The 25114-nt window shown below is 57.5% G+C and overlaps 5 protein-coding genes across 5 annotated transcripts; 2 read left to right on the plus strand and 3 right to left on the minus strand.

Moving 5' to 3' along the window:
* Nucleotides 1-1450: 1450 nt before the first annotated feature.
* Nucleotides 1451-3554, minus strand: B0H18DRAFT_545205 (uncharacterized protein). Its single transcript, XM_048038543.1, has 3 exons — nt 3262-3554; nt 2485-3210; nt 1451-2434 (listed from the first exon to the last, which is right to left on the minus strand). The coding sequence occupies exons 1-3, from the start codon at nt 3344-3346 to the stop codon at nt 1518-1520; spliced, it is 1728 nt and encodes a 575-aa protein (XP_047898196.1). The 5' UTR covers nt 3347-3554; the 3' UTR covers nt 1451-1517.
* A 3503-nt stretch (nt 3555-7057) lies between these two features.
* On the minus strand, nt 7058-8422 carry B0H18DRAFT_1101692 (uncharacterized protein). Its single transcript, XM_048032527.1, has 2 exons — nt 8253-8422; nt 7058-8197 (listed from the first exon to the last, which is right to left on the minus strand). The coding sequence occupies exons 1-2, from the start codon at nt 8324-8326 to the stop codon at nt 7447-7449; spliced, it is 825 nt and encodes a 274-aa protein (XP_047898197.1). The 5' UTR covers nt 8327-8422; the 3' UTR covers nt 7058-7446.
* Nucleotides 8423-10863: 2441 nt separating this feature from the next.
* B0H18DRAFT_1114878 (uncharacterized protein) lies at nt 10864-15470 on the plus strand (the record flags this gene model as incomplete). The annotated part of the gene is made up of 8 exons (XM_048033176.1): nt 10864-11340; nt 11395-11463; nt 11518-12798; nt 12861-13508; nt 13553-13730; nt 13817-14406; nt 14463-15168; nt 15220-15470. The coding sequence occupies 8 exons, from the start codon at nt 10864-10866 to the stop codon at nt 15468-15470; spliced, it is 4200 nt and encodes a 1399-aa protein (XP_047898198.1).
* A 354-nt stretch (nt 15471-15824) lies between these two features.
* On the minus strand, nt 15825-20833 carry B0H18DRAFT_1207681 (uncharacterized protein; the record flags this gene model as incomplete). The annotated part of the gene is made up of 16 exons (XM_048036225.1): nt 20680-20833; nt 20371-20620; nt 20235-20332; nt 20063-20179; nt 19972-20009; nt 19479-19918; nt 18515-19421; nt 18299-18460; nt 17857-18249; nt 17604-17804; nt 17245-17551; nt 16936-17189; nt 16592-16881; nt 16414-16535; nt 15985-16362; nt 15825-15919 (listed from the first exon to the last, which is right to left on the minus strand). The coding sequence occupies exons 1-16, from the start codon at nt 20753-20755 to the stop codon at nt 15825-15827; spliced, it is 4128 nt and encodes a 1375-aa protein (XP_047898199.1). The 5' UTR covers nt 20756-20833.
* A 1721-nt stretch (nt 20834-22554) lies between these two features.
* B0H18DRAFT_545385 (kinase-like domain-containing protein) lies at nt 22555-24435 on the plus strand. The gene is made up of 6 exons (XM_048038544.1): nt 22555-23103; nt 23157-23237; nt 23296-23580; nt 23643-23765; nt 23837-23913; nt 23968-24435. The coding sequence occupies exons 1-6, from the start codon at nt 22957-22959 to the stop codon at nt 24269-24271; spliced, it is 1017 nt and encodes a 338-aa protein (XP_047898200.1). The 5' UTR covers nt 22555-22956; the 3' UTR covers nt 24272-24435.
* Nucleotides 24436-25114: the final 679 nt, after the last annotated feature.

Raw genomic sequence — 25114 nt, forward strand, 5'->3', positions numbered from 1 at the left:
TCTCCGAACCTTGAGGTTGGCTTGGCTGGCCGGCTACCACCACGCGAGCACGGTCGAAGTCGCGCACCCTGACGCGCAGCGAGCTTGAGTCAACGGCCAAGTTCCAAAAGCTGATGTCGGTGTGTTCGATTCTGTGCTTGCCGTTACCGATCCGCAGGAGTTTGTGACCTATCAAGACGTTAAGTACATCGCGCAAGCGCGAAGACGTCACGCGGCAGCACTTCATTCTGGCACGCAACATTCAGAATCACCAAGTCAGTCCGGGCGTATGTGCTGCGCGACTTGTACCATACCTCATCCTCGTATTGCTTGCACCTTCAAGTTGAAACGAAGCGGAACTCGCAGACTCCCTGTTGTTGGACGGCGTCGGATGGAAGGGTTTTGGGTGAGCATTCCTAGGAGTCGCGGGCGGCGCCATTGATGGGCCTGCTTTCGCATTCGTGAAGCTGGACATGGTTGTCTAAGTACAAAGTACAAAGTCCAGCCACGCACCGAGCGGTCACAACCTGAGCGCGTAGCCACAAGCACGCCATGCCGCAACACGGTCTGCTCACGTCGGACATCCCTTATTATTGTTGCCCCACATGTACCTACCGTACGGGCCTAAAACATGGAGAATAAAAAAAAAAAAAAAAAAAAAAAAAAAAAAAAAGCCACAAGCACGGCTATATCGGGACGCGATCTCGGCCAATTTAGACTATATTAAAACGACGCTTGTCGGCTTCTTAGGCCTGCTGTATACGGTGCACCGAGCCAATGACTAAGTATATATGCAGACACAATCGCTTTGAACTTAGTAGTATAGTATATGTGTATAAGTAGTTCGAGTCTACATAGGGCTTCCAGCTTCACCCTCAAATGACCATAAACGGGATTACCACCAGGTCTGCTACGGAGACTAATATCATAGACCATGATGATGATGGACCACCACATCCACGGCCGCCGGTGAGTACCCCCAGCTCACCATGCGGTATAGATCAATTCTTGCTGGTAGTACTGATAAGTACGTTCTCGCAGTTGCGTCCGAATGACCGTTCGTCTCGCCGTCTGCAGTTCAAGCGCGCAAGTTCGTCAGGCTGATGGCGCGCACCGTTCGACGTTTTGTCAGACTGGTCCCGGTCAGACCATCGCGACCCTCAGGAATTTGCACCGCTTTTGCAAAGTCAGTCTCAAGAACCGATCGACAACAGTAAAAGCGACTCGCTCACTTTCACTCAGAGCTTTGACCTCGATATCCTCCTGCAAGCGCCATGCGTGGGCTGAGATCTCACTCACGTCGGTGGACACATCGCATGTGAGTCTGTCCGAGTCTGGATACCCATCAGAACCGAGTAATTTCGTACATATGTATATAACCGCCTATGCTTGTCGCAAGTACTAGTGGTTCGGGGCCTGCCCGTGGAGAACGAGACGAGCGACAGATAGTATACGTAGCACCTTCAATGCAGGAAACTGTCCATAGGTATGTATCCAAGTCCGGTCGTATGATAGCAATGGAGAGCACAGATCAATGGTTACAATACAGAAATTACCTTGCGCCTCAGCTTCAGATTCCGGTCGCGCTCCTCGCGTGCCTCCTGCTCCGCCTCCCTCTCAGCCTTCCTCCGTTCCCTTTCCTCCGCCTCCGCTTCTCTGTCCAATCTCGCCTCCTCTGCCTTACGGTCCGCCTTCAACTTCTCGACATTCTTCTCGCGCTCCATGTAAAATTCAACCCGCTCGGGCGTCGCCTTCACATCCTTGACTGCCTTGCGAATAGCACCAATCTTATTCCATAAGTTATCGAAGTCACGCCTTGCTTCTTGAAGAAGTTTATCGTCATGATTTCCTTCCGGTAAAAGTTGTTTCTTTTTGCGAGCTTGCTGTTCGCTGTCGGCAAACGGCCAGTCAGGATCGCTGCTTGCCTTTGTATTTGCCCTCTGCCGCAGGCGCTCGTCGCTTAGCCACTCCGCCAGCTGCCTGGCAAAGAACGGGACGTATCCGGGGCCGCCGCCTCCGCTCTCTTTAGTCCTATTGTCTGGGCGCTGTTTCGCCCGGGTCCAGAGGAAATCGAACTTCTCTCCTCGGCATTGTTCGTAGTCGGCCGTCAGCCAGGCGTGAACAGGGGAGTCCATGTCTTCAAGTCCCTCGTCGTCAAAGGCCCAAGCACAGTACACCGTGACCCACACGAATGCCTCAAGGTCGTGGCGATAGAGTCGCTCGAGACGACCATTCCAATAGGCCTCCGTCAAGAGGTCAAGCGCCATGAAGGGAACGGTGCCCGTCCTCTCCGACCCTTGAGGTTTGCTTGGCTGGCTGACTATCACCAAGCGAGCAAGGTCGAAGTCGCGCAGCCTGATGCGCAGCGATAATGGGCAAACGCCAAGGTTCCAAAAGCTCAGGTCGGTGTGTTCGATTCTGTGCTTGTCGTTACCGATCCACAGGAGCATATGACCTATCAAGAGGTTGAGGACATCGCGCGAAGAGATCACGCGAGACACTTACAGCGGATGCAATCGATCATGGCCCGTATGAACTCGAGGCCGGTCAGATATATCAGTGGTTTGAGCTTCTCCTCGAAGATGCACCGCAGGATGCGCTCCCCGTGTTGCTCAGCGTCGATGAGCGGCTGTGTGGGGTCACTGAAAAGGCGGAGATGGCCTCGGATGTTGTCTGTAGACAGGTGCGCGAAGTCCTTGAATGCGACCACGTCTGTCAGCGATCCCAGCGCCTCTTTGTCCATGTCCTCGACAATTTCGCGAGCTATCCATATCATCTTGGCCTCGTTGTGGCGTGTCGTCTGAGGATATGACCATTTCGTAACATAAGACGTTGTAGGCATGTCCGGGTCCTGCGCCTCAAGCACCATCGTTCGACGCCCTCTCAGAATAGGCGAGGGCTTGTGCAGAATACGCTCTGGATCCACCACCATGGTCTTGGGCAAATCATCCTTGTCCGTTCCAACGACTTCGAAGGTCTCGACTGGCTGACGTGCCGGGTCTCTTGTGCCACCAGCCGGTCCGGGGATCTCAGCTCGCGGTGGAGATAGACACCGGATCACGTCGAGTCTCGCCTCAGAGTTCGTCCCCTCCGGAAATCCCCACTGCGGGAGATTGAAGCGCTGGAGCAACATCACGATGAGCACGAAGTCTGCGGTGTGTGCGAGCATATTGAAGCCCTGCGCTTGAATCGCCCCCGCACTGTCGAAATACCATAACCACGTCCAATCGTCTGTATGTGTTGTGGTCAGCCCGAACAAAACAGCAGCGAACGAACACAAACCTTGGGTCAGCATGCCCAGTCCGTGATCCCTGATCAGCCCCTCTACAGAAAGCATTTCGGAAGCATAGATGGCCATCTGCACCATCGGAGCCGGGCGCTTTGGATCGTTCTCTTTCGCTTTCTTGTTGTCACGCTTGCCGGTTGAGCTCGGCCCCTTCGTCTGGTGCTCGTGATGCTCAACTTCCGCCGTTTCGAACTACTCGCAACAGCTGGATGCGAAGCTTTGCGCTTCGAACCGGTCGGTACGTTCGCGTCTGCAGAGCACGGACATTCAGATTCGTATAAACGTCGAGTTCGAACAAACACGGCATCTTGAACAGACGAGACGGTCTTCGATGAGACCAGCGCCGGAACCACGAGCGCCATGTCAGTGACGAAGTTGGACGGATCCGCGTATGGGACGACCTTGCCCTCTGACGGACTATACAGTCGAATGTCCTTCACCTGTGTCGGTTCGAATTTGGTCTTCTTCAGCTCGTCCGCCATCAGCACTTGGCTCCAGTCCAGTCCAAGTGAAAGGTTGTCGCTGTCATCGGTGAACGAGGCCGAGGCCCATTCTCGCGCGACTTCCCAGCTTGATGCTTGGTTTCCCCCCCGCGAAATGCCACGCCAGCTGATGTACACTAGGTCCGGCTTGCGATGCGTGATCTGTTCGTCATGGTTGCCGAGGATTACGTTCGGATCGTTGCAGACACATATGATGTCCAGGTCCGACGGTTGGCCTAACTCCCGCAGCCCTGTGCGACATTGCGCGAGAATCTCGTTCGTCAGCTTGATGTACGGTATGTACATCGCGCTTTCAAATGCGCCAAAGCTCAACTTATCCTTGCTGTGGTGTGGATTAGATCACGTGTATGCATACGACTTCTACTCGTTACTCACAGCTCGTCCAACCGTTCGAGTATTTCACGACTCGTACTTATCTCCTCGGCCTCCTTCATACATCTTGCAAGCTTTCCGTCGAGGTCCTGCTCGCCAGGCAAGATCGATTTCAGTAAGAACGTCTGCATGCTCTTCAGGGAGCACTGTTGGTGCGATTTGAGGTCATGTTCGATGCCGGGGGCCACGTCTTGCAACCTGGAATGCAGCGTTCACCAAGTCAGTCGGGCATATGTGCTGCGCGACTTGTGCCCTACCTCAACCCCGTAGTGCTTGCGCCTTGAGACGAAGCGAAGCTCGCAGACGCGCTATTGTTGGACGGCGTGGGCCCATGAAAGGTTTGATGAGCATTCCGGGAGTTGCGGTCGGCGACATTGATGGGCCTGCTTTCGCATTCGTGAAGTTGGACATGGTTATCTGGGTACAAGGTATGTACAAATCCAGCCACGCACCGAGCTGTAAGTCACCGTGGCGGAGTAGCCACAGTCAAGCCACAGTAGCGACAATCATGGCTATATCGGGACACGATCTCGGCCAACTTAGATTACCATCATATAGACCATGACGGACCACCACATCCACGGATAAGTTCTCCTCAACTCACCATGCGGTAAAGATCAATGCTTGCCGGTAGTACTAGGTCTGATATGTACGTTCTCGCTGCTGCGTTCAGACGACCGTCTTCTCGCCGTCTCGACAGTTCAAGCGCGCGCAAGTTCGCCTGCCAGACCCCGGTGGCGCCTGCCGTTCGACATTCGTCAGATTACCAGACCGGCGTGTCGCTCAGGAGTCTGCAACGCTTCTGCAGAGACCTACGTACATAGGTCAATCTCAAGAACCGATCGACAACAGTGAAAGCGACTCACTCAGAACCTTGACCGCGACTAGGGACTTATAGTAGGCGCTCGATATCCTTCCTGCATGCCTGCGTTGAGCGTGAGATCCCACTCGCCCCGGCACAATGCATATGAGTCTTTCCGAGAAGGCCTAAGTGTACTCAAATGCCCAGAGACCTCCCGGATTGAATGTGTCTTGATCTCGACGCCGGCCAGAACTCTGGCCAGTCACGGCGTCAGCGAAGAACCTGACTCGGAGGCGGTACGAGCTCGTACCAGTTGAAGGAGCGGAGGCAAGAAGTGGATCGACGGCCAAGCGTAGAGTTACATACATATGCAGTCTCGTAACAGCGCAGAGAGTAGTGTCGGACGCACATCTGCGACGTCCTCGACCGGCTGGAGACGAAACAACCGTAAGGCATGCGCTCGATGGAAGTCAGAGATGCGACGCTGAATGCTGGCATGGAGGACTCGCGCAGCCCTCCGTTTGCAACTGGAGCACTAGAATATCAATTCGAGACTCACAATTGAAATCGAATGCCAACGCGCGGATGCAGCACAAACCCATGTCAAGGTGTGTCTACCGCGCTCCAGTGCCAGTGCGGTGGACAGCGAGCTGAGGCGGCCATCCACGCCAGAACCTGGATCAAGAGCAGCTGGCCCGTGCACGACGCGACTGATACATTGCCAACAAAGCGGACCATGGCGAGCGACGAGCGTACCTATTTGACGAGCGTCAGATGGCAGGAGGCGAGGGAGATCAGAGCGCTCCGCATCACTGACTGCAAGGTTCACGCGCACGGTCGTCCCGAACCACCATGCACCATCCCCGCCACAGCCCAGAACGGCGGGCAATAACGAGCAGTACTCTGCAGTGATCAAAGCTTCAGTATTCAAGGACACTATGTCTGATCTTCAGGTGCAAGAGGCTACCGGCAGCCACAGTCCGAAGACGAAGCCATCGCCCAAGGCATCCTCAATCTCCGTCCCGTTCACGTACAATCCCAGCGATGATGGCACGGACGAGAACCTTCTCATCATACTACACGGGTTAGGTGAGTCGCAACCCGAGTCTGCGAAGCGTCGTAGGCATGTCGGAACTGACGGAACCGGCAGGCGACACGCATGTGCCGTTTGGCAAGCTGGGCCGCCAGCTGAAGCTCCCGCAGACAGCCACGCTCGCGCTGCGCGCGCCCGAACAGTGAGTCCTCTCTCCCTCGTACACGCTGTTGTAGTTTCTCGTAACGGCTAGCCCCGTCTAGGGTCCCCTTCCTGTACGAGCAGGCCTTCCAATGGTACGCGTCCTTCGACCCGCTCGGCGAGCTCCTCGAGCGGCCGAACCCCACGCCCGCACTCGAGCACCTCGACCGCGTCTTCGCGCACCTCACCCAAGACTGCGCCTGGCCGCCCGCGCGTATCCACTTCTTCGGGTTCGCTCAGGGCGGGAGCGTCGCTGCCGAGTTTGTGCTCCGGTGGTGGCGGGCACAGCTAGAGAAGCAGCGCGGAGACGCAGAATACGCGGTGCGCCCACTTGGGACGGTCGTGAGCGTGAGTGGGCCGCTGCTGTCGTACCCGACGTTGTCGACGCTCTGCCCGACGCCCGTGCTATTGTTCCACCGCCCGCCGCCCGCGGAGAGCGCGCTGAAGGCGGGGGACGTCTCGAGTTTCAAGAAGGGGTTCAGTCACTTTCTTCATGTGAAGAAGGGCTCGCGGGACGGTATGCCCGCGTCCAAGGAGGAATGGGAACCGATAATGCGATTTTGGAGTGAACGGCTCGGCAAACGCCGGATGGAAGGATTGTACGAGGTAATGAGCGGCATGACTGCGCCTTAATAAAGCCTTGAACGAAGTAACACATTTGTATGTACGAATAGTAGACACAGTACTTCCTACCATGTAATTTCACCCGACAACGTATTGATCGAGGATGGAATTTGACATGACCACCGCCAACTAGTACTGTACAATGAAAGCACCCGGGAAGCCTTGCGTGGGCTGGGATCTCACTCACCTCGGTGGACACATCGCATGTTAGTCTGTCAGAGTCTATATACCCATCAGAACCGAGTAAGTTGATATATATGCATAGAACTTAATCGCCTATGGTTGTCGCAAGTGGTTCGTGGCCCGCCCGTGGAGAGCGAGCGACTCGGACAAGTAGTACACGTACTACTTCAATGCAGGAAACTGTCAATAAGTATCCCACTCCATTCATACGATGGCAATGGAGAATACAGATCAAGGTATACGATGCAGAGGAGAATAGATCAATAATTACGACGCAGACTTTACCTTATGCTTCAGCTTCGAAGCCGGTCGCGCTCCTTGTGTCCTTCCTGCTCCACCTCCTTCTTAGCCTTCTTCCGTCCCCTTTCCTCCGCATCCCCTTCTCTGTCCAATTTTATCCACCTTGCACCGCTCCTTCAACTCCCTGATCTTCTTCTCTCGCTCCATGTAATGTTCAACCCATTCAGGCGTCGCCTCCACGCCCTTGACTACCGAGTGAATACGGTGATCGAAAACACGAGCTGCGTCTTGTGAGTCTATCGCCATTTTTTCCAGCTGAGAAGAGTGGCTCATTCTCGGGACCTTCGTCGTCGTCGTACTCATCGATAGGACCAGTTCGTGGCTTCGAGACGGCCTGGACCCAGCGCTCTCTGTGTAGCCAACGAGAAATCCGCCTGGCAAAGGACAGGACGATTCCGAGCGTGGCGTCTTCGCCCTGGCTAGTTTTGTAGTCTGGGAGTTGCTGCATCGCCTGCCACGTAAGGAATTCGAGCTTCTTGCCGTGGCATTGATGGTAGTCGGCCGTCAACCAGTTCCGAACTGGGGAGTCCATGTCTTCACGTCCCTCGTCGAAGGCCCAAGCGAAGTACAATACGACCCACACGAATGATTCCAAATCGTGGCGATAGAGTCGCTCGAGATTACCATTCCAATAGGCGTCCCTCAAGAGGTCAAGCGCCATGAAGGGTATGGTGCCCGTCCTCTCCGAACCTTGAGGTCGGCTTGGCTGGCCGACGACCACCGCACGACCACGGTCAAAGTCGCGCACCCTGATGCGCAGCGAACATAAGTCAACGGCCAGATTCCAAACGCTGATGTCGGTGTGCTCGATTCTGTGCTTGCCGTTACCGATCCGCAGGAGTTTGTGACCTATCAAGACATTGAGTACATCGCGCAAGCGCGAAGAGGTCATGCGGAAACGCTCGATGGCACGCATAAATCACCAAGTCAGTCCGGGCGTACATATGTGCTGCGCGACTTGTACCATACCTCATCCTCATATTGCTTGCACCTTCAAGTTGAGACGAAGCGTAGCTCGCAGACACCCTGTTGTTGGACGGCATCGAATCGAAGGGTTTCGGGTGAGCATCCTTGGGAGTCGGGGCGGTGGGATTGATGGGCCTGCCGTCGCATTCGTGAAGTTGGACATGGTTGTCTCGGTACAAAGTACAAAATCCAGCCACGCACCGAGCTGTAGCGCGTAGCCACAGTAGCGACAAGCACGGGCAGATAGATACTACCATATCGGGATGCGATCTCGGCCACCTGGGACTGGTCGGTCACTGACGTCACTGACGCCTCCATCACAGCAAGTGTGACCGACTTTGCCAGCCCATCTGCATAACATGAAATTCATGGAAATATTCAGAGTGCCGTATCAACCGAGTACTCACAACTCATATCAATCCTTTAGTAACGAGTATTATCACACCTGAGACGTTCTACGGCTGGTCTACCGTACTTAGCACATTTGAGTTGCATTTGGGTGACAGGATGATCAATTGTCAAGTAACCGGTCGAGCTACTCTGCTAGACCATGAATCGCTCCTCGCATCCATGATGGACCACCACATCCGAGTCCACAGGCAATACTCCTCCACTCACCATGCGGTATAAATCAATGCTGGTAGTACTGGTACGTACGATCTCGCAGTTGCGTCCGGTCGGCTGTTCGTATCACCGTCTCGACAGTTCAAGCACGCGCAAGTTCGTCAGGCTGGACCCCGGTGGCGCCTGCCGTTCGACATTCGTCAGATTACTAGACCAACGTGTCGCTCAGGAGTCTGCACCGCTTCTGCAGAGGCCTACGCAAGTCAGCCCCAAGAACCGATCGACAACAGTGAGAGCGACTCGCTCACTCTCACTCAAGAACCTTGAGCTCGACAGGGGACCTAGTAGGCGCTCGACTATTGCAAGCCTACGTCTGACTTGCGTGGGCTGGGATCACAGTCACCGCGGTGAACACAATGCATGTGGCTCCGTCTGAGGATATCTGAATGTACTGGAGTGCCCGAGACCTGCCGGAGTGAATGTGTGCCTTGATCTCGACGCCGGACTAGGGCTCTGGCGTTAGCGAACAGCCTGACTCGGAAGCGGTACGAGTCTCGTACCAGCCGAAGGGAGGGAAGAAATGGTGCGATGACCAAGCAAAGAGTCACATACATATGCAGTCTCGTATCGGCGCGGACAGCAGGTGGACAGGGTATTGGGCGGTTCAGTAGTGACACACTACCACCGCCTGCGACCTCCTCGACCGGCTGGGTACGACTCGGAGATCATTGCACATAAGACGTGCGCGCGCTGGAGGCCAGGGGCACAACGATGGGCGCTGGGCGCTGGCACGGAGCCAAGAGAGGGCTCAAGCAGCGCTCCGTCTGCAGCGGTGCAACCGGAGCACGAGGATATGAGTTCGGGACTCACAAGATCAAATTGCGTGCGGGTTGGCAGACTGAACCGACGTCAGGGTGTGCCTTACCGCGCTGCCAGTGGACAGCGGACTGAGGTGGCATCTACGCCAGGACCTGGCCCGTGCACGACGCGACGCGCCGTTTCTGGGGCATACGTTTGTCAAAACCGATGGGCGAGCACCATGAAAGCACGAACTGCCATGATGAGGCGATTTGCAGATGCTCAAATGGTGAACGGCCACAGTGTGATAGATCAGGCGTCGACGCTGATCCATGGTCAGCTGCGCGAGGCGCAGAGTCGCGTTCGACGGGGCATCGTACGCGTTCGATGGCGAATAATGAGGGCACCGACCTGGAGAACTGTCTGTCGGACGGTGGGTGAGGTGCGATTGCGGTTTGATGCCAGGTTATAATTGCGACGCGCACAGCACGCGGTATCATAGCGATGCCACGTAACGCGACCATCACACGAAAGCGCGCATGCTATGCGCATATGCAATGCAGATATCGGATTCGGAGGCGTCAGTGTCGACGGGGGCGCGAGCGAGCTGCTCGAGGTGGCGAGGAGGCGGCGAGGGTGGCCTGACGGGATCGACGGCTTCAGTGCGATCGTGAAGAAGTCGAAGACGGCGGACCGCGGTGCAATGCTGCTGATCCCCATCGCTCAGCCAATCAGGCCCCCCGCTGCCACCCGAGGTTACCGGAGGATTATTACTTTTAGCCGACATTCCCTTCCGCGCGCCCTTGCATAATAAAATCCCGCGCGAGGCGGTACATACATTAAAGGGAAAAGCAATGTCCAGGGGCACCATGTGCTGCCGCAGCTCAGACATGTCTTGGGCCAACTCAGTCTCTCAGATCCTGGCGATCCGGAAGACATACGGTGGAATTCGGTGTGGTGTCGGGGACATGGCACGGGGTGGCAGTGATGGGAGACAGAGCACATTCGGACGCGGAAACGGGGAAGACATTACGGCACTGCAAGCGCGTAGGGCGCCCGAGGGTGGGAGGAGTGTAATAGCCGTATGCCGCCATCATCGAGATGGTTGGGACGGCGTTTCGCCCATTGATGCACCGCAGTGCGCCCGTCCTCTCCTCGCAGGCTCTCTGTCTCGTCCTCCCAGCTCCTCTCGCGCCAGACAGCCCGCCTCTGCCCTTCTGCATGACCCTCGTCGCCCGGGGCGTCGCCAGCTATGTTTCAGTCCGTCTTCAACAGGCGCAAGGTTCAGCGGACCATCAACCAGATTACCGGCGTGCGCCGCCCCCAGAGCCCGCCGTCGCCCGCCTCCTTCGTCTCCGAGGACGTCGTCGACATCCATGAGAAGCTACACCCCCGCTTCCTGCCCCCGCCACCCGACGGGTCCCGCGGGCGGCCCCATGAGGTGCGGGATTCGACTCCACGGGTGCACCTTGAGCTGGATGCACACAGACAGTCCTCCTACTCGGATTGGTTTCCGAGGGACATGCTCAGAAACGAAGTGCGCACGCCCCCGCCGCGCGACGCGTCCCTGTCCAACAACAACGCAGCGGGCAGCTCTACGACGGTGAACGAGCTGTCCCACGACCACAGCTGGGAGCATGACAGGTCGTTCGGCGCGTCGAGCGCGTCGCTGGGTGCGTCCACCGACGGTGTCATTCTCATAGAGCCTGTGCGTGCAGACGGCCGAAACGTACGTGTCCTACTTTTCTTAGCCCGTCATCCAACTGACTCAACTCTCCTCCAGAAAGCATTGCCTCTGCCGGTCCGAGGCGACTCCGACAGTGACTACCAGATACCGCTAGAGCCCGACAACGTGAGTACGCCCGCGAGAGGCCCTCCATACTCGTACTCAGCACGCGCCCCGCAGGACGCCATCCCCATCATCCGCAGGCCGACGCCGACGCCCATCAGGATACCCGACAACCCCGCCTCGTCCAAGATCGCCATCGAGCGCTCCGCAGGCCCGTCTGCCGGTGGGCACGCCCATCTACCCGTCCCGAGCGCACACAGCAACGGGCCAACGCGGCCCTCGAGCCCAGGATCCGTGGGCACGGAGGACCTCTCCTCGTCTGTTTCCGGCACGACGCTCGCGCGCGCGCTTGTCAACTCGTTCATCGTCACGAACGAGTCCCGCGGCTCGCGCTACCGCAACGTTCTCACGCGTCAGGACAGCGCGACTCTACCCCGCGGCGAGCACCCCTTCCACGGGCGGTACGGCCGCAGCAACTCCGTCGACAGCCCCGATTCCGAGATCATCCCGCCCGTCCCGCCTCTCCCCTCCAGCGCAGAGCTCTCGGCGCGCGGCCTCGACAGCGGGAAGAGCAGCAGGCGGAACTCGACGGGCGCGGCACTCGAGAACAGGATCAGCAGCGCAGAGCTGCCGTATGCGAGTGATGGCGGGGCGGGAGGTGCGCGCAGGAATTCGCTGATACACAACAAGGGCGACCAGCCTCCGACCGTGTTCAGCCCCATCTCGCCGATTACGGAGCAGCCGAGCCCCGCCCCGAGTGCGCCCAATACGCCCACGTTCAACGCGCTCGTCAATGGCAGTAATGGGAACATTTCCTCGGGGTCCCTGAGCCAGGCAAGCTCTATGCGGAGGAGCACGAATCTGTCGGAGGCCTACACCACGACGTCGTCGCAGTCGTCGCTCACTGGTGACCACAGGCGGCAGAGCACCGACCTGGAGCGGAGCCGGGCCACCTCCGAAGTGAGCTTGCAGAGCGAGAGCGACCGCCCCCAGCGGCCTGCGGGCGCACGCGCGATGTCCTTCTCGACAAGCCTCGACAGCGGTGTCTCCATGTCCGTGTACTCCCCCAGCACCGAGGGCACGCCCCTCGAGTCGTCCTCCGCCGGCGCGTCGTCCATGCGGAACCACCGTGCGATGTCCACGGGGAGCCCCGTCGCCGCGTTCGGGAACACTTACGTCGCGCGCTCGCGCTCCGACTCGTCCGTGCACCGCACCGGCGGCAGCGCGCGCCCCACGCTCCTCCCCATCGGCGAGCGCCCCCACTCCGTGCTCGTCCCGCGCTCCCCCGAGCCCCGCACCTCCGCCGAGAGCGACACCCGCCCGTACATCCCCCGCTCGCACTTCGGCCCGCTCCCCAGCGGCGTCGTCCCCGTCACCGCGCGCCTGCCCGTCACGGGCGTCGGCGACACCCCCGTCGACTCGCCGGACCTGCTCGACTTCATGTTCCCCGTCGCGCCGAGCGCGTCCATTCCCTCTCCATGTCCGCGCGCTCTCGCGAAGGCCCGGCGCGCTCCAACCGCTCCGGCACGCAGCCCGCGCCCCTCGCGCTCGCGATCCTCGACCGCCACGCGGGCCTCCCGACGCCGACGCTCACGTCCGCGGTCGAGTCGGGCGGGCCCACGCTCCCGCCGTTCCCGGAGACGCCGTACGCGTTCAGCCCGCTGCTGAGCGCCGGCATGGCGAGCCCGTACCCGCCGATGCCCCCGCGGGGCCCGAACGGCAGCAGGAGCGCGCTCCCGCACACGCTCGGCCCCGCGCGGACGAGCGACATGAAGATGCGGTGGCAGCAGCAGAAGACGATCCTCCAGCGCAGCGCGACGACCGTCGGGAGGTCGAACGGCGGGCTGCCGACCCCGCCCAACTCGATGGAGGGCTCCTTTGAGGGGGGCAGTCTGTCGGTGAACGGGCACCAGAGGAGCGAGAGCGAGGTCGTCCCGGGCGCGATGGCCGCGCGGCCCTTGCCGTCGATCCAGGAGGCGCGCTCGCCGTCTATGAGCCCGTCGCCTCCGGGGTCGCGGCGCGACTCGCAGGCCATCCCTGCTCAGATGCCTGCGTATCTGCCGCCGGTCGAAGAAGTAGCTCCTCGCCCGTCTATGGACAGCGAGGTCGTTCGTGAGCCCAGTGCGCCCCCGCCGACGCCTTCGGACTTCAGCCAAACATCCCGGACATGGGCCAAACGATCGACGTGATGAGCTCGCCTCCGCGCTCGTTGCGGGGTCGGTCGACTCTCCCGCCGCCTCTGACGCCGCTGCCACCTGTGCCAGACGACAACGCGGAGTCGCCAAAGGAGTCGCCGCCTCCTGCGTACACGCAGGCGGAGAGCTCGAGCAGTGCGACCGCAGCTCAAATGCCCAGGACGGGCCTCCACCCGGATGCTGCTAACGGCGTGCCGTTGTCGAGGGAGTCCAGTGTCCAGTCGACGCATACGTCGGAGAGGTCACATCGGTCGTCGGTGTCGAAGCCGCGCCCTTCTATGACTGTCAACTCGTCGCAGTCTCTGCCTTCGCCACCTGCGTCCGCGGTACCCCTTCCTCCCTCTCCTCTGCCCCTTCGCCTATGCCTTCCATCAACGAGCACCCTATTGAGCACCCGCCTCCTCCCCCTTACGAGGCGCAGAGAGCGCCCCGGGCTGCGCCGCTGCCTGCCCCTCCGCCTTCACCCCTGCGGGCTGCTGCGTCCTCGTCCTCCGCCAGATCCGCAACGCCAGAGCTCTCGCAGCCAAAACGTCCGAGGGCAAGACCGGCCATCCCTCTGGGCCCCCGCAAGCCGTCTGTCCAAGGTCGCTCGCGCACCGGGTCCGTCTCCTCCGTGATCAGCAATCAGCTGCACGGCGGGCCGAGCGCGATGCGCAAGCCGTCCATGGCCACGCTCGCGTCCGCCTCGTCGCCAAAATTCCAGACCACGCCGGTCAAGTTCCGCGGCCTCACGAAGGAGGCGGCGGAGTGGACGCTCTCGTCGCAGCAGCTCCAGCAGATTGTATCCACAGCGATCCGGCAGACTGCGGACGTATCTGTCATCCGCCTCCTGCCGCTGACATTCTGAACGGTGCGGTGCCCGAAGAGATCGCCCGGCTGGAGCTGCGCTGTGCTGACCTGAAGACGAGCTACAAGCTCAACGTGCGGAGACGGAGGATGCTGCTGGGCACGCTGTCGTCCATGGCTGATGGTAGTGAGCCTGCCGACCCTGCCTCCGCGACACGCATATCGGACGAGCTTTCAGAGGTCACGGATGCCCTTGATTTCATCACGGAGGAGCTGTACGACGTCAACACGCAAGTGGGTCAGCTCAACCATCTGCGCGACGTGCACTCCAGCAGTGCGCTCATCATGGCGCTGCACAAGCTCAACAGGAGTCTGAAGAAGCATCTCACAGAGGGTCAGAAGCTGCGGGAACAGCTGGAGACTCTGGAGGCCGAGCGGGACGAGGCCTGGCGACAAGCCCAAGAAGTTGCGCAGGACTTTGACGATCTCGCTGAGCGCGCGCTCGACCAGCCGGTTGCAAATGGGAAGGAGATCACACCCAGTCGCCGCTCGAGTCGGGTCGTCCTGGCACGCAAGAACAGTTCACGGAGAGCGCAGAATGGCTTACGGAGCGGCCCTGGTCACAGACGCAGCCAACGCTCCTCGGTGAGCAGTGCTCAGCCAGGAAGTGGTGTTTCCCTATCGCCTGCGCCGTGGTCGACGGGTGCTAAAGACATCCCACCCGTACCGCCTGTACCTCCGCGATCTACATTGGGTATTGTGACGGACTTGCCTTCTGGCCGCACAGGTCAGTTCATTCTAGTAGGGTCATGTGCGAGGCGACTAACGTGTTCTTCAGCTATGTCTTCGTCTGGTACCCCTTCATCCGAGTTCAAAGCTATGACCGAAGCACAGAAAGAACTATGCGACATGCTGGGTATATCTCTCGATGATCTCAAGAGCTCTTCTCGCCCCTCGAGGCGACAATCTATGTCCGACGCCCCTGGTTCGTCGAGCTTCTTGTCACCGAGTAGAGGCAGGCGCAACTCGGAAAGCCGCATTGCTTCTCCACGCCCGTCGCCCGGCCTGCAGTCTCCGAGCTTCGCATAATCATCTAGGTATGTTCGAGTGTCTTGTTGATTGAGAGTATGACTGACGTACGCCTCTAGGCTTCTATTTTCAAGTATTTATATTATTTGTTGCTCCCATCTACACTGTCCCTGATCACATTCTCATCTTTGCTCGTGTCTGCGTACAACATCCACTCATTGTCCGGATAATTGCACTATGGACTTTGAGATTTACTTAACCGAACCCTCACGACTAATGTATGTTGATACAACATCAATACGGATAATGTTATAAGTACTCTGCATCGAACAAGATACAGCAAAGCGAGCAACTGAGACAGCAGGTGAGATGGGGATAGCACATACATATAGAACGAGATGGACCAAGAAGGAATCAGTGACGGATACGTTTCCTCCGTATCTGAATCTCGTCCGCTTGCGTCTCTTGGGAAAGGTTGGGTTGAGGCACTTCGGCCTCATCCTGAAATTCTGACATCACAGCAGGAGACTCCGCTGGCTGACTGATCTCCTGTCATCCGACCGGGGTCGTTTACGAGATGCACGCGGCGTCTGGGTGTCGTCTTCTGGCTCTCCCTCTGAACGTTCGTCCTCGCGGGCCGCGACATTGGGTTCGGGGGAAGGTGTGAGTGGGCTGATAGGTGATTCCGTCGAGGCTTTCTTGCGGGTCGCTCGCCGGGGACGTGGACGCGCCTTGGGTGTAGAAGCAGCAATTGGACCGGCACCGCTATCAGAAGCGTGACCCTCTGTATCGGTGGCATGTTCAGCTCCTCGAGCAGCACGACGTCTCGGTCGTGGTTTCGGTTGTGGTCGAGCTGGCGCAGGATTCTCGTCAGCAGTTTCCGCGCCTGTGCCCTCATCATCTGTTGTAACAACCTCTCCGCCTCTCCCTCCTTTTGTCCTTTTCGCAGAGGCTGTCCGCCAATATGAGTAGGTACAAAAGTGATCGAAGAACCGAGGCTCACCTTTGTCTTTGGACATAATTGTTGTAAGCTTCCTCTCGTACGCGCGACAGGGCTCCCATGGCTGCGCGGTCGGAGGCACTTCAAGCTGATTCTGCGCAAGCACCTGGTCGTAATGTGCTTTCCTGTATATACGTGGTTCAGCGACTGTCAGCCTTGACGGGAAGCGTAGTCGGCTTACACAATAAGGGCGTCACGATTGTCCAACGTCGACAACAGAGGTAACATAGCCTTGAAGAAGAGAATGCACTTATTGCGCGCCTTCTTGTTCTTCGCATTCTCATATGCAGCGATACGCTTAGTTGTCCAAGTGAGAAGGCTTGTGTGGATATTCACGACGAATTTGCCTTCCAGCTTCTTCACCACAGTAAGCTGTGCCCCGCGGATGATGAGGCAAGCGCGCAATGTCTTCCCCAAAGCCACTGTATGATCTTCGGTATACACCATGCCGTCCAGAAGCAGCGAGAAGGACTGAAGACAGATTATGAGGACGAGCAAATAGGCAAGCCATATGAAAGGACGTACGTCTCGGAGCCCCTGGCAGATAACAGCCACCACAGCATCACCGTTCTCCTTGTACATGCCTTCCTCACGCAAGATATCGACGATGACTTTGGCACACAGGTCAAATGCCGGCCCCAGGCGACCATAATGAGCGAGCAACGTGGCTGAGTGCCGGAAATGGATCACGCCTGCACGGATCGCTCGCAAGAATGTAGCTATGACGCCGATGAAGATGTACTCCTTCTCCAGCTGCGAGCGTGATACAGGGCGTTTCTCTGTGCAAGTTTTAACATCGTATAAGGATAGGTCGGACCTATAATCTTCACATACCAGATGTCTTTTTGACCTGTTTGGTTTTGCCAGCAGTGGTCTTTCCGCCTTTGGCCGGGCCGTCATTCTCGGGGTCGCTGGCATTAGAGTCTTCGTCTTCATCACTCCTACGTCCCTCAGAAGGCGACGCTTCTTCCAGCTCGTCAGCGTATCGTTCGATCGCTGCTTGGATGTAACCGGCACAACGGTATTGTGTTTCATCATCCAGTGATAGGGGGAGAGAGGCGGTGGGTAGCCGACTACCATCCGGGGCGATGGACTGCGTGGGACAAAAGAGAATATGAAGGTTCATCAAATTTTGGAATGCCTGCATATTGCCATCAACAATCTAGACACCATCGAGAATGGTATATACGTACCGCGCGCCGAACGCCTTCCGCTGTATTTGACTGTGTACCAATGGCGAACTCGAGCAGCTTCTCCAAAAGCGCGTCCCGTTGCTCCTGTAGCTTTTCCTGGAAGCGCTGCTCTTCGGGCAATAGATCGCCCTCAGTAGCAGTCAAATTTCGCGCCTTCCAGATAATGTGCAGCGTGAGCACTTGCAACGCCCGGTCGACCATCTGTAAACGATTGAACATTCGTCAAGAGATATAACAGATGCAGAAGCCCCACCAGTTCCTCCTCTTTGTAGCCTAGCCTGCCCCGTTCGGCTAATGCATTCATGATGTCCCATGCAGAACTTTGCTTCCCGCCCTCGTCCTCTTCCATCCACGACGTCATGTCGCGAATCCCGATTAGCGCTGCCAACCGAGCGCAGATTGCAGCAATCTTGATCACTTCGTCTTCATTGAAGGAAGCAATCTCGATCTCGTCCCTATTCGCGATCGCATCGCGCAACGATACAGATAGTCCATCCTCCAGCTCGAGAATCTGGGTGCTGTTGGTGTTGGAAAGGCTTGTGGCGTCCATGAGGTGTCGAATGGTAGTAACAGCGTTCGTGAGGACGACGGGCGAAGAATGCGACGTGAACTGCTTGGTGATGTCTTCCCATAGATTGGCGTAAGCCTGTAGTTTGTCAGTACGTGACGAGAGTAAGCGGTATGTAAGGACATACCGTCATCATCCTCATTTCGAGGTACAGCTCGACATTCATCAGCTGCGGGATGAGAAGGACGTCGGCCATTCGATTCTCGTCTGTCTGGTGCTTCACAAAAAGCTTGGGCAGAGCCTTCATGAGAGCACGGGTGATGTCCGAAGCCACCGTTTCGTCTTCACCCTACCGATGTGATGTGAGTCCTGTACAGTAAGGGAGACAGTACCGCTGACGAACCTTCTTTCCGCCGCTAGCATCGGCCTTGGTCTTGCGTAGCACGGCAATCAGCATCTCGAGCAATACGGCCTCCTCCGCTTCCTCCAAGCGCCAGGCATTATCAACACCTTCATCTCGGTCCATGGATTCTTGCGAGGAGGTATCCCCACCGGCCGCAGAGTGGTCCAACAGTAACATCTCCAGGAGGTTCTCCCAGTCGCTGAGGGGTTCAATCTCATCCCACAGTGCCTCCACCGCGAGCGCGATACGGCCTTTCTGTTGGCCTGTCCCAACGATGGACGCGACGTTCTTCTCCTTGACCTGCTTGGATGTCCCTTCACCCAGGTCGTCTTCGTCGTCCTGATCGCCTTCTGTGTTGAGCGCCCGACCCCACTGCACCAGCAGCATGCCAAGCCCTTTGAACCCCGCTCTCGTCTTGTCTCTTCCAGTGGGCTTCCTACCAACTAAGCGCTCTTCGACGCTTTCCTCCCATACGCCCTTGACGAACCCGCCGACAGCGCGCCTGACCCTCGTTTCCTCGTCGAAAACTAGCAGGCACAGCTTCTCCCTCTGCTCGTCCTCCAGCAGACCGTGGCCGTCGATAGCCTTCAGCACCTGAACGACGGCAACACGCACGGAGAGCTCCGTGTCGCCAAGGGCCATCTCGACCAGTCGCGGCTTGAAGCGCTCGGTGAAATGCTGCAGCGCAGCCGCGCCAATGTATGCGGTCTGCTCGTATGCGAGCGTGAGGGCGCGGACCGCCTCCAAGCGCACCGGGGTCTGCGCGTCAGACAGTACCCACCCGACGTATCGAAGGTAGGCGCCGTCAAGGAAGTGCGCGGGATACTTCGCGAACCAGAGCCCCATGGCGCGAACGCATTCGGCTCGGATGCTCGGGTCAAGGTCGCGGTAACGGTGGACGAACACGCTATTTTGCGGGATGCAGTCAGTACTCCCGTGCGAAGAGGGACGATATAAAGCTCACCCGTCCACAAATTCCTTCAGGAACTCGGCAAGCTTCGCCCTCCGCTCCCTCACCTCTGCGGCTTTGCTTTCCAGCTCTTTCTCCCTGGCAGTCGCCGCCTTGCTCTTATCCGCGCCACGTCCTGCAGCCGCTTTCCTCTTGCGCTCGCCTTCCCTCTGCCTACTCACTATCTCTGCCTCGTTCTCAACAGCAGCTGCGACGTCGCAGAGCGCCGTCTCAACTTCAAGTGCAATAACGGTTGCCGTATGACGGAAACTGCGCAGTTGGGAAGACGACATGGCGACGACCCAAGTCTGCAGAGTTGCCATGAGGTCAGAGCTATAGAGGGACCCGTGCGCTGCTGAGGACGTGATGATCCGTGCGATGACTTCGGATAGTGAAGTCCGGAATCTCTTAAATACGGGTAGCTTGGATGTGAGGGGATAGATAGGTGAATCATCCTAGACAGACATGCATGAGTGGGATTCCATGTCGGATGCCACGAAACACGTACCTTCTTGAGGATCTCGGTGAAGTCATCGAGCTTGTCAACTACACCATCGTAGTCGACACCTCGTCCGCATCCACTGAATCATTGCATCCACATGCGCGGAGGACACAGTTGATGAGTTCGGCAAGACTAAGTCCGGGTGTCCTCGAGAGCGACTCCAGGAAGTCCTCCGCTACCGATTGAAGAGCAATAGTGGGGTTGATGATCGCGTCTGCGCATATACCCGTTCAGTACATCCCAAGAGCCAGAATTAGACTTTGCCTCACTGAAGATCGAGTTGTCTGCCGAGATCTTGGTTTCCTTCGCCACTTGTTCCGCGTCAAATTCGGGCGCATCAGCGCAGGTCGTCGCCCTCGACGCGCTCCTGTCTTCGGCGCTTTAGGAGGCTTTGGAACAGTAGACCTCACTGTCTTTGGAATCGTAGCCTTCTTCGTAGCTCGAGGCTTCTTTGCAGCCGGAGGGGCACCGGCTTCTTTTGGCTCCTTCGCCTTCCTTTTGGTCTTCGTGGAGGTCTTGGGCTTCGTTTTGGGTGCATCGAACTCATCCCCCACTTCTGCCTCGTCAGCTTGGGACGCTGGGTCGCTCAGCTCGCTCCGCGCGTCGTCGTCGCTGGTCTCGTCACTCCGCTTTCGCTTGAGAAGACTGCTGTTCACTGTTACGTGCGAGGCGCGTCAACGCGTGGCGATTTAGTGGATCTGCTTCGCGACGCACCCGGAACGAAGTGTGTGGCCTGCTTCCTATCTCGCTGTGACCTGCGCGGTTCCTGGGAGCTATCTGCATCTACCATGACTGCTAGATGGTAGGCGGTGGTGGTGGTTTCGCGCGTGCGACACGATTGAGTGGTGAGAGCGAGGCCGTGAACGCGTTCACGCGTTCACTGCAGAAAGTCCGATCCACGGGGACGGGCGTTTCCGAAACGCGCAACGCGCAACGCGAAACGTCACGAAGTGTTACCGACTGTGACCCGTTACGCACCTTTTGTGGCCCGAGTACCAAGAATAGCAAGCTAAGTAAGCCGCTTCATTCAATTCATTTGGCTTATATGCTGCTTCAAAACCTCAGTAAGTATTTTGGCTTTGCTGCTGGCAGTAGTTGAGTCTGTATTACAATGTGGCTGGTTGATTTCTCACAGAGTTTCCGAGCGCGCGGGCGCCCTGCAACCCGATTTGGAAAGCTCTTCCAAATCAGGCAATAAGCGCCCTACTTCGCGCGCCACTGGCTACATCCGAATGAGTTAATAGGCTACTCAAATCCAAATCTTCTTCAGACACTTGCTTGCTGCTCGGGGAAATCACTGTAATGAAATATTCGGAAGGGTCAATCGCAATTCACTTGGATCTACTGGGAGCAACACTGGGCTGACCGCTGCTGACCGAGCGACACACTGAGTGGCCCGATGCCCTGTAGGTGCTTTATCAGTTACCGTATTAAGTAAGTAACGCTGTGACGGACGTTTCGCAGAGGCGTTTCGCAGGGCGTTTCGCAAACGCGTTGCGCAACGCCTCTCCCAGTCGATCGGACGTTCTCGTTCACTGGCAAGCCTGCCCGTGTGGCCACGAGCGCGTATCTCACGTGAATCCGCTGACATAATCAGATCGTGGCGGTTACTGCCTCAAATTCCCAATCTTGCACTCAGCCAACTTCTTAGACGTGTCTGCAATAGATCGCGGCAAGCCTCTGGTCTTCTATGATGCATATAACCACTCAATATCTACAGAATCCATGCATGCCACGCATGTACTGAATCTGTTCTTTAATGACAAGGACCAGGTCTGCGGGAGGTCTTGTCATTTCGTCCGATGTGCGCCCGGCCTTCGCTAGTGCTGCGCGATTTGTGCCCAATGTCAGCGTAGACCCCGCAGGCCGTTGCGGCGGTGAACATTGCCTGGTAAAGCTTTCATCTCTGTACTCGTGTATCTCGCGCTGCTGCTGTCTTGTCCCACTAGACAATAACCACTGCTGCTGCTGGCGCAACGCGACACGGCCTATGCTTTGCCCCCCACGACCTTGCATTGTCCTTGGATACTGATGTAGGCAGGTATGTGTGATGCTTGCCCACCGAGACGATACACGAAGCCACCTGCTTTTCATCGCGAACACAAAGACATGTCGGACCTCGCCGCAGCCAACGCCATGCGGCATCCTCGTTGCGCGCGGTACACGTCCGCCCACCGCGAGGATTCCGCCCACCCGCTTTGGCCGTCACCGCCACTCGGTGCGCTGTGCTCACTCTGATGCCTCATATAGGACGCAGGGGGACAATGAAATCCGCATTGATCGACCTCACTCGCCCGTTCCGTCTGCCCACAGGTGTGGCACATCTTTTTCGTCTTCTCGCAAGGATTCGATCGGGCTCGAGGCCCTCGACCACGCTCACGCTCACGTTTCTGACCACTTTGTGTTCAGCAAGAGGCGAGTACAGACAATGCCTGGCCTCACATCATCGCCTTCCCGTTCTTCTCCCTCCCGGCCTATATCTAAGAAGCGCACTGCCGGAGAGAACACACCTAGAGCCCCCCTCGCGATGATCCACTTCAACGGAGAACCCGGCCCCTCGCATCGCAGGCGTACAAGTGAGATCTTGGTCCGCCCTCCTCGAAGTCCGGTCAGGCTCGACGCCGGCGTCGACCGTTCAACAATCCGCCCCCGCTCGACGAGTCGTCCGGCTACGAGTCGTTCGAGCGCTTCCGCTTCCTCTTCTTTTGCTGCTTACCAGAACCCGAGCTCTTCTGCCTGGCAGTCTGCTCCGCTGCCCGACGTGTCTTCGCCGCCGCCTACCCAAGAAAGGCTCTCTCGCAAGTCCTCGCGCGTCTTCGTCGGGTCAAGATCGTCATCGCGATCCTCGCACACGGACCGGACTCGATCACCGCAGCGGCGCTACTTCCAGCACGTGCGGCAGCTCCCCAAGGGACTTTCGGGACCTCCTATGCGTCTCTGGACCAAGCGAGCGGTCGCGTGCACTGCATCCGTGTATTTGCAAAGGCCAAGATGCGCGCGGACGGCCACCTTCATACCGGGCTGCTCACGGAGCTCTTGACGTACAAGCACATCTCGAAGCAGCCAGCGAACCGCAGGGCGTTTCTCATGGAGCTGCAGGCCGTGCTCCAGAATGAGGACAGCGTCCTATTTGTAATGGTGCGGCTCCCGTTGTATGTACTTGAATCCAGAGTTGATGGGCGCTGTTGCAGCCGCTCATGCAGAACGACCTGCTTTCCGTTATCCAGGGTCCCGTGGATAGCTCGCGAGCCCGATGGTGGATCGCCCAAGTGGTCTGTTGATCTCGTGAACGTGTACCCGCGCCTATTGACCAACCGTTACCGCTTGTAGGCCCTCGGGATCGATGCGCTGCACGCTATGGGCATCATCCACCGAGACATCAAGCCCGAGAACGTACTGCTCGATGCGCACACGAACATCGTACGTATCACCGACTTCAACGCTGCGTTCCTGCACCCGGGGGACGCGCCGCTGGAGACGGGCGCGGTCTACACCCGAGAATACGCTGGCAGCAAACCCTACCTGGCGCCCGAGATCGTCCGCCGGCAGTGGTACGGCAAGATGGTGGACTGGTGGTCGCTTGGCTGCATGATGTTCGACTTGGTTTCGGGCGAGGTGAGACAGCTACGCGCCAGCGCCAACTTCCATGTAGCGTGCTGAATTTGCTCTACGAATAGCTTCTCTTCGGCGACGAGGCGCAGCGGGCGAAGTACGCAAAGTGGGACGCCAAGAAGGAGGGCACGTCTTACTTGCGATGGGCTGCGGACCTCACGCGCGATGAGGAGGGCGTCCTCTTGGGGGTGAGTTCCGTCCGCACTCTGAGCGAATTTGACGAGTGTCAGTAGTTTGACTGACGTGCGCGTTCTCTCAGCTGTTACACCTTGCGCCGAACTCTCGGTTCCAGCTGGCGCAGCTGCAGCGCCATCGGTACTTTGTCGATGAGAGAGGGTTCGTCCTCCCTACCACCGCGCTTCCGTATGTACTAAAGGGCTATTTTCGTAGATCCAATGTGTTCCATGTGCTCGGAGAGCAAATGCATGCTTCGCCAGGAAGTAGGTCGCTTCTTATCGATGGTCATCGTAGCTTCGCTCAACGCCGATTTCTCAATTACAGCAGCCGCGCTAAGTCTGGAGAAGGCGCCCGAGATCGGTACCGCGTTGAAAGAGCCCGTTTCCTGCGCAGCATCGCTGTATCCTTGTCGGACAGACGAAGGAGGACCGTACGAATTCCGGGACTTTGCTTGGGCCCATCCTCGGGGGCCCTGGGGCTCTTCATGACGCGCAGGCCCGCGTGGTTTGCGCGCTAACTTATCCATTAAGCGGACGTTCCGCACCACGCTCCTTCATTCTTCTTTCCGTCTCCCTGCATGTCGAGCGCTATTTTTATTGTTCTTATTCGCTACGAAGTCTTATGAAGGCACTATAATAGTGCGATTTGATGACGATAAGCTTCGATAATTCATTTCCCTGGGGTACTGTTCCTTGTTAGTCGCCCATTTCGGGACACCGTCATTCGAGGATGGGCTCGCAGGATGACACCTTATGCGGGGATGCCTGATCCGCAACTTCCAAATTTCGGCCTAGATGTCCCGACTCATGTCTCTCTCCTCCGCCCCTCTGGAGGGAGAGTGTTTATTGCACTGATAAGTTGTAGACGTAAGTAGACCTATGGAACACTGATCATTTAGGTGATGGGTGACAAGTACTGTATGGTGTTAGTACCGATTCTGTCCACATTCGTAAAACTGTACGTGCTTGATTGTAAAAGCACAGGCAGGATAGACATCGTTCAATCCCAAGTGCAGTAAGTGTATTCTCTCTGTCACAGATGACCACAAACTAGCTCAACGTTGATGATTATGTAGGTACCGGCGGGATAGGGCTCAGCACGTGGTCCGATGTGGCCTTGTTCGGCGACAATGGCTGGCATGTCCGGACAAAACTCACCTCGAAAACCAATCAAAAACGCCCGATTTCGTCCGGATTCGATTTCACCCAAACGATCACTGATCAGGGGCCCTGGACTTCTGTGATCTTGAGATGGCTTCCCTGGCAGGACGTTCCGGTACGATGGGATCTCTTTGTGGTGTACCGGATTTGGAGCAAACTTCGAGGGCGCCGACGACGACGGATCTGCACTGAAGAATGAA

Source organism: Fomitopsis serialis, assembly GCF_022376445.1.
Source record: "Fomitopsis serialis strain Sig1Antser10 chromosome Unknown B0H18scaffold_6, whole genome shotgun sequence".
In the NCBI taxonomy this organism is placed as follows: Eukaryota; Fungi; Basidiomycota; class Agaricomycetes; order Polyporales; family Fomitopsidaceae; genus Fomitopsis; species Fomitopsis serialis.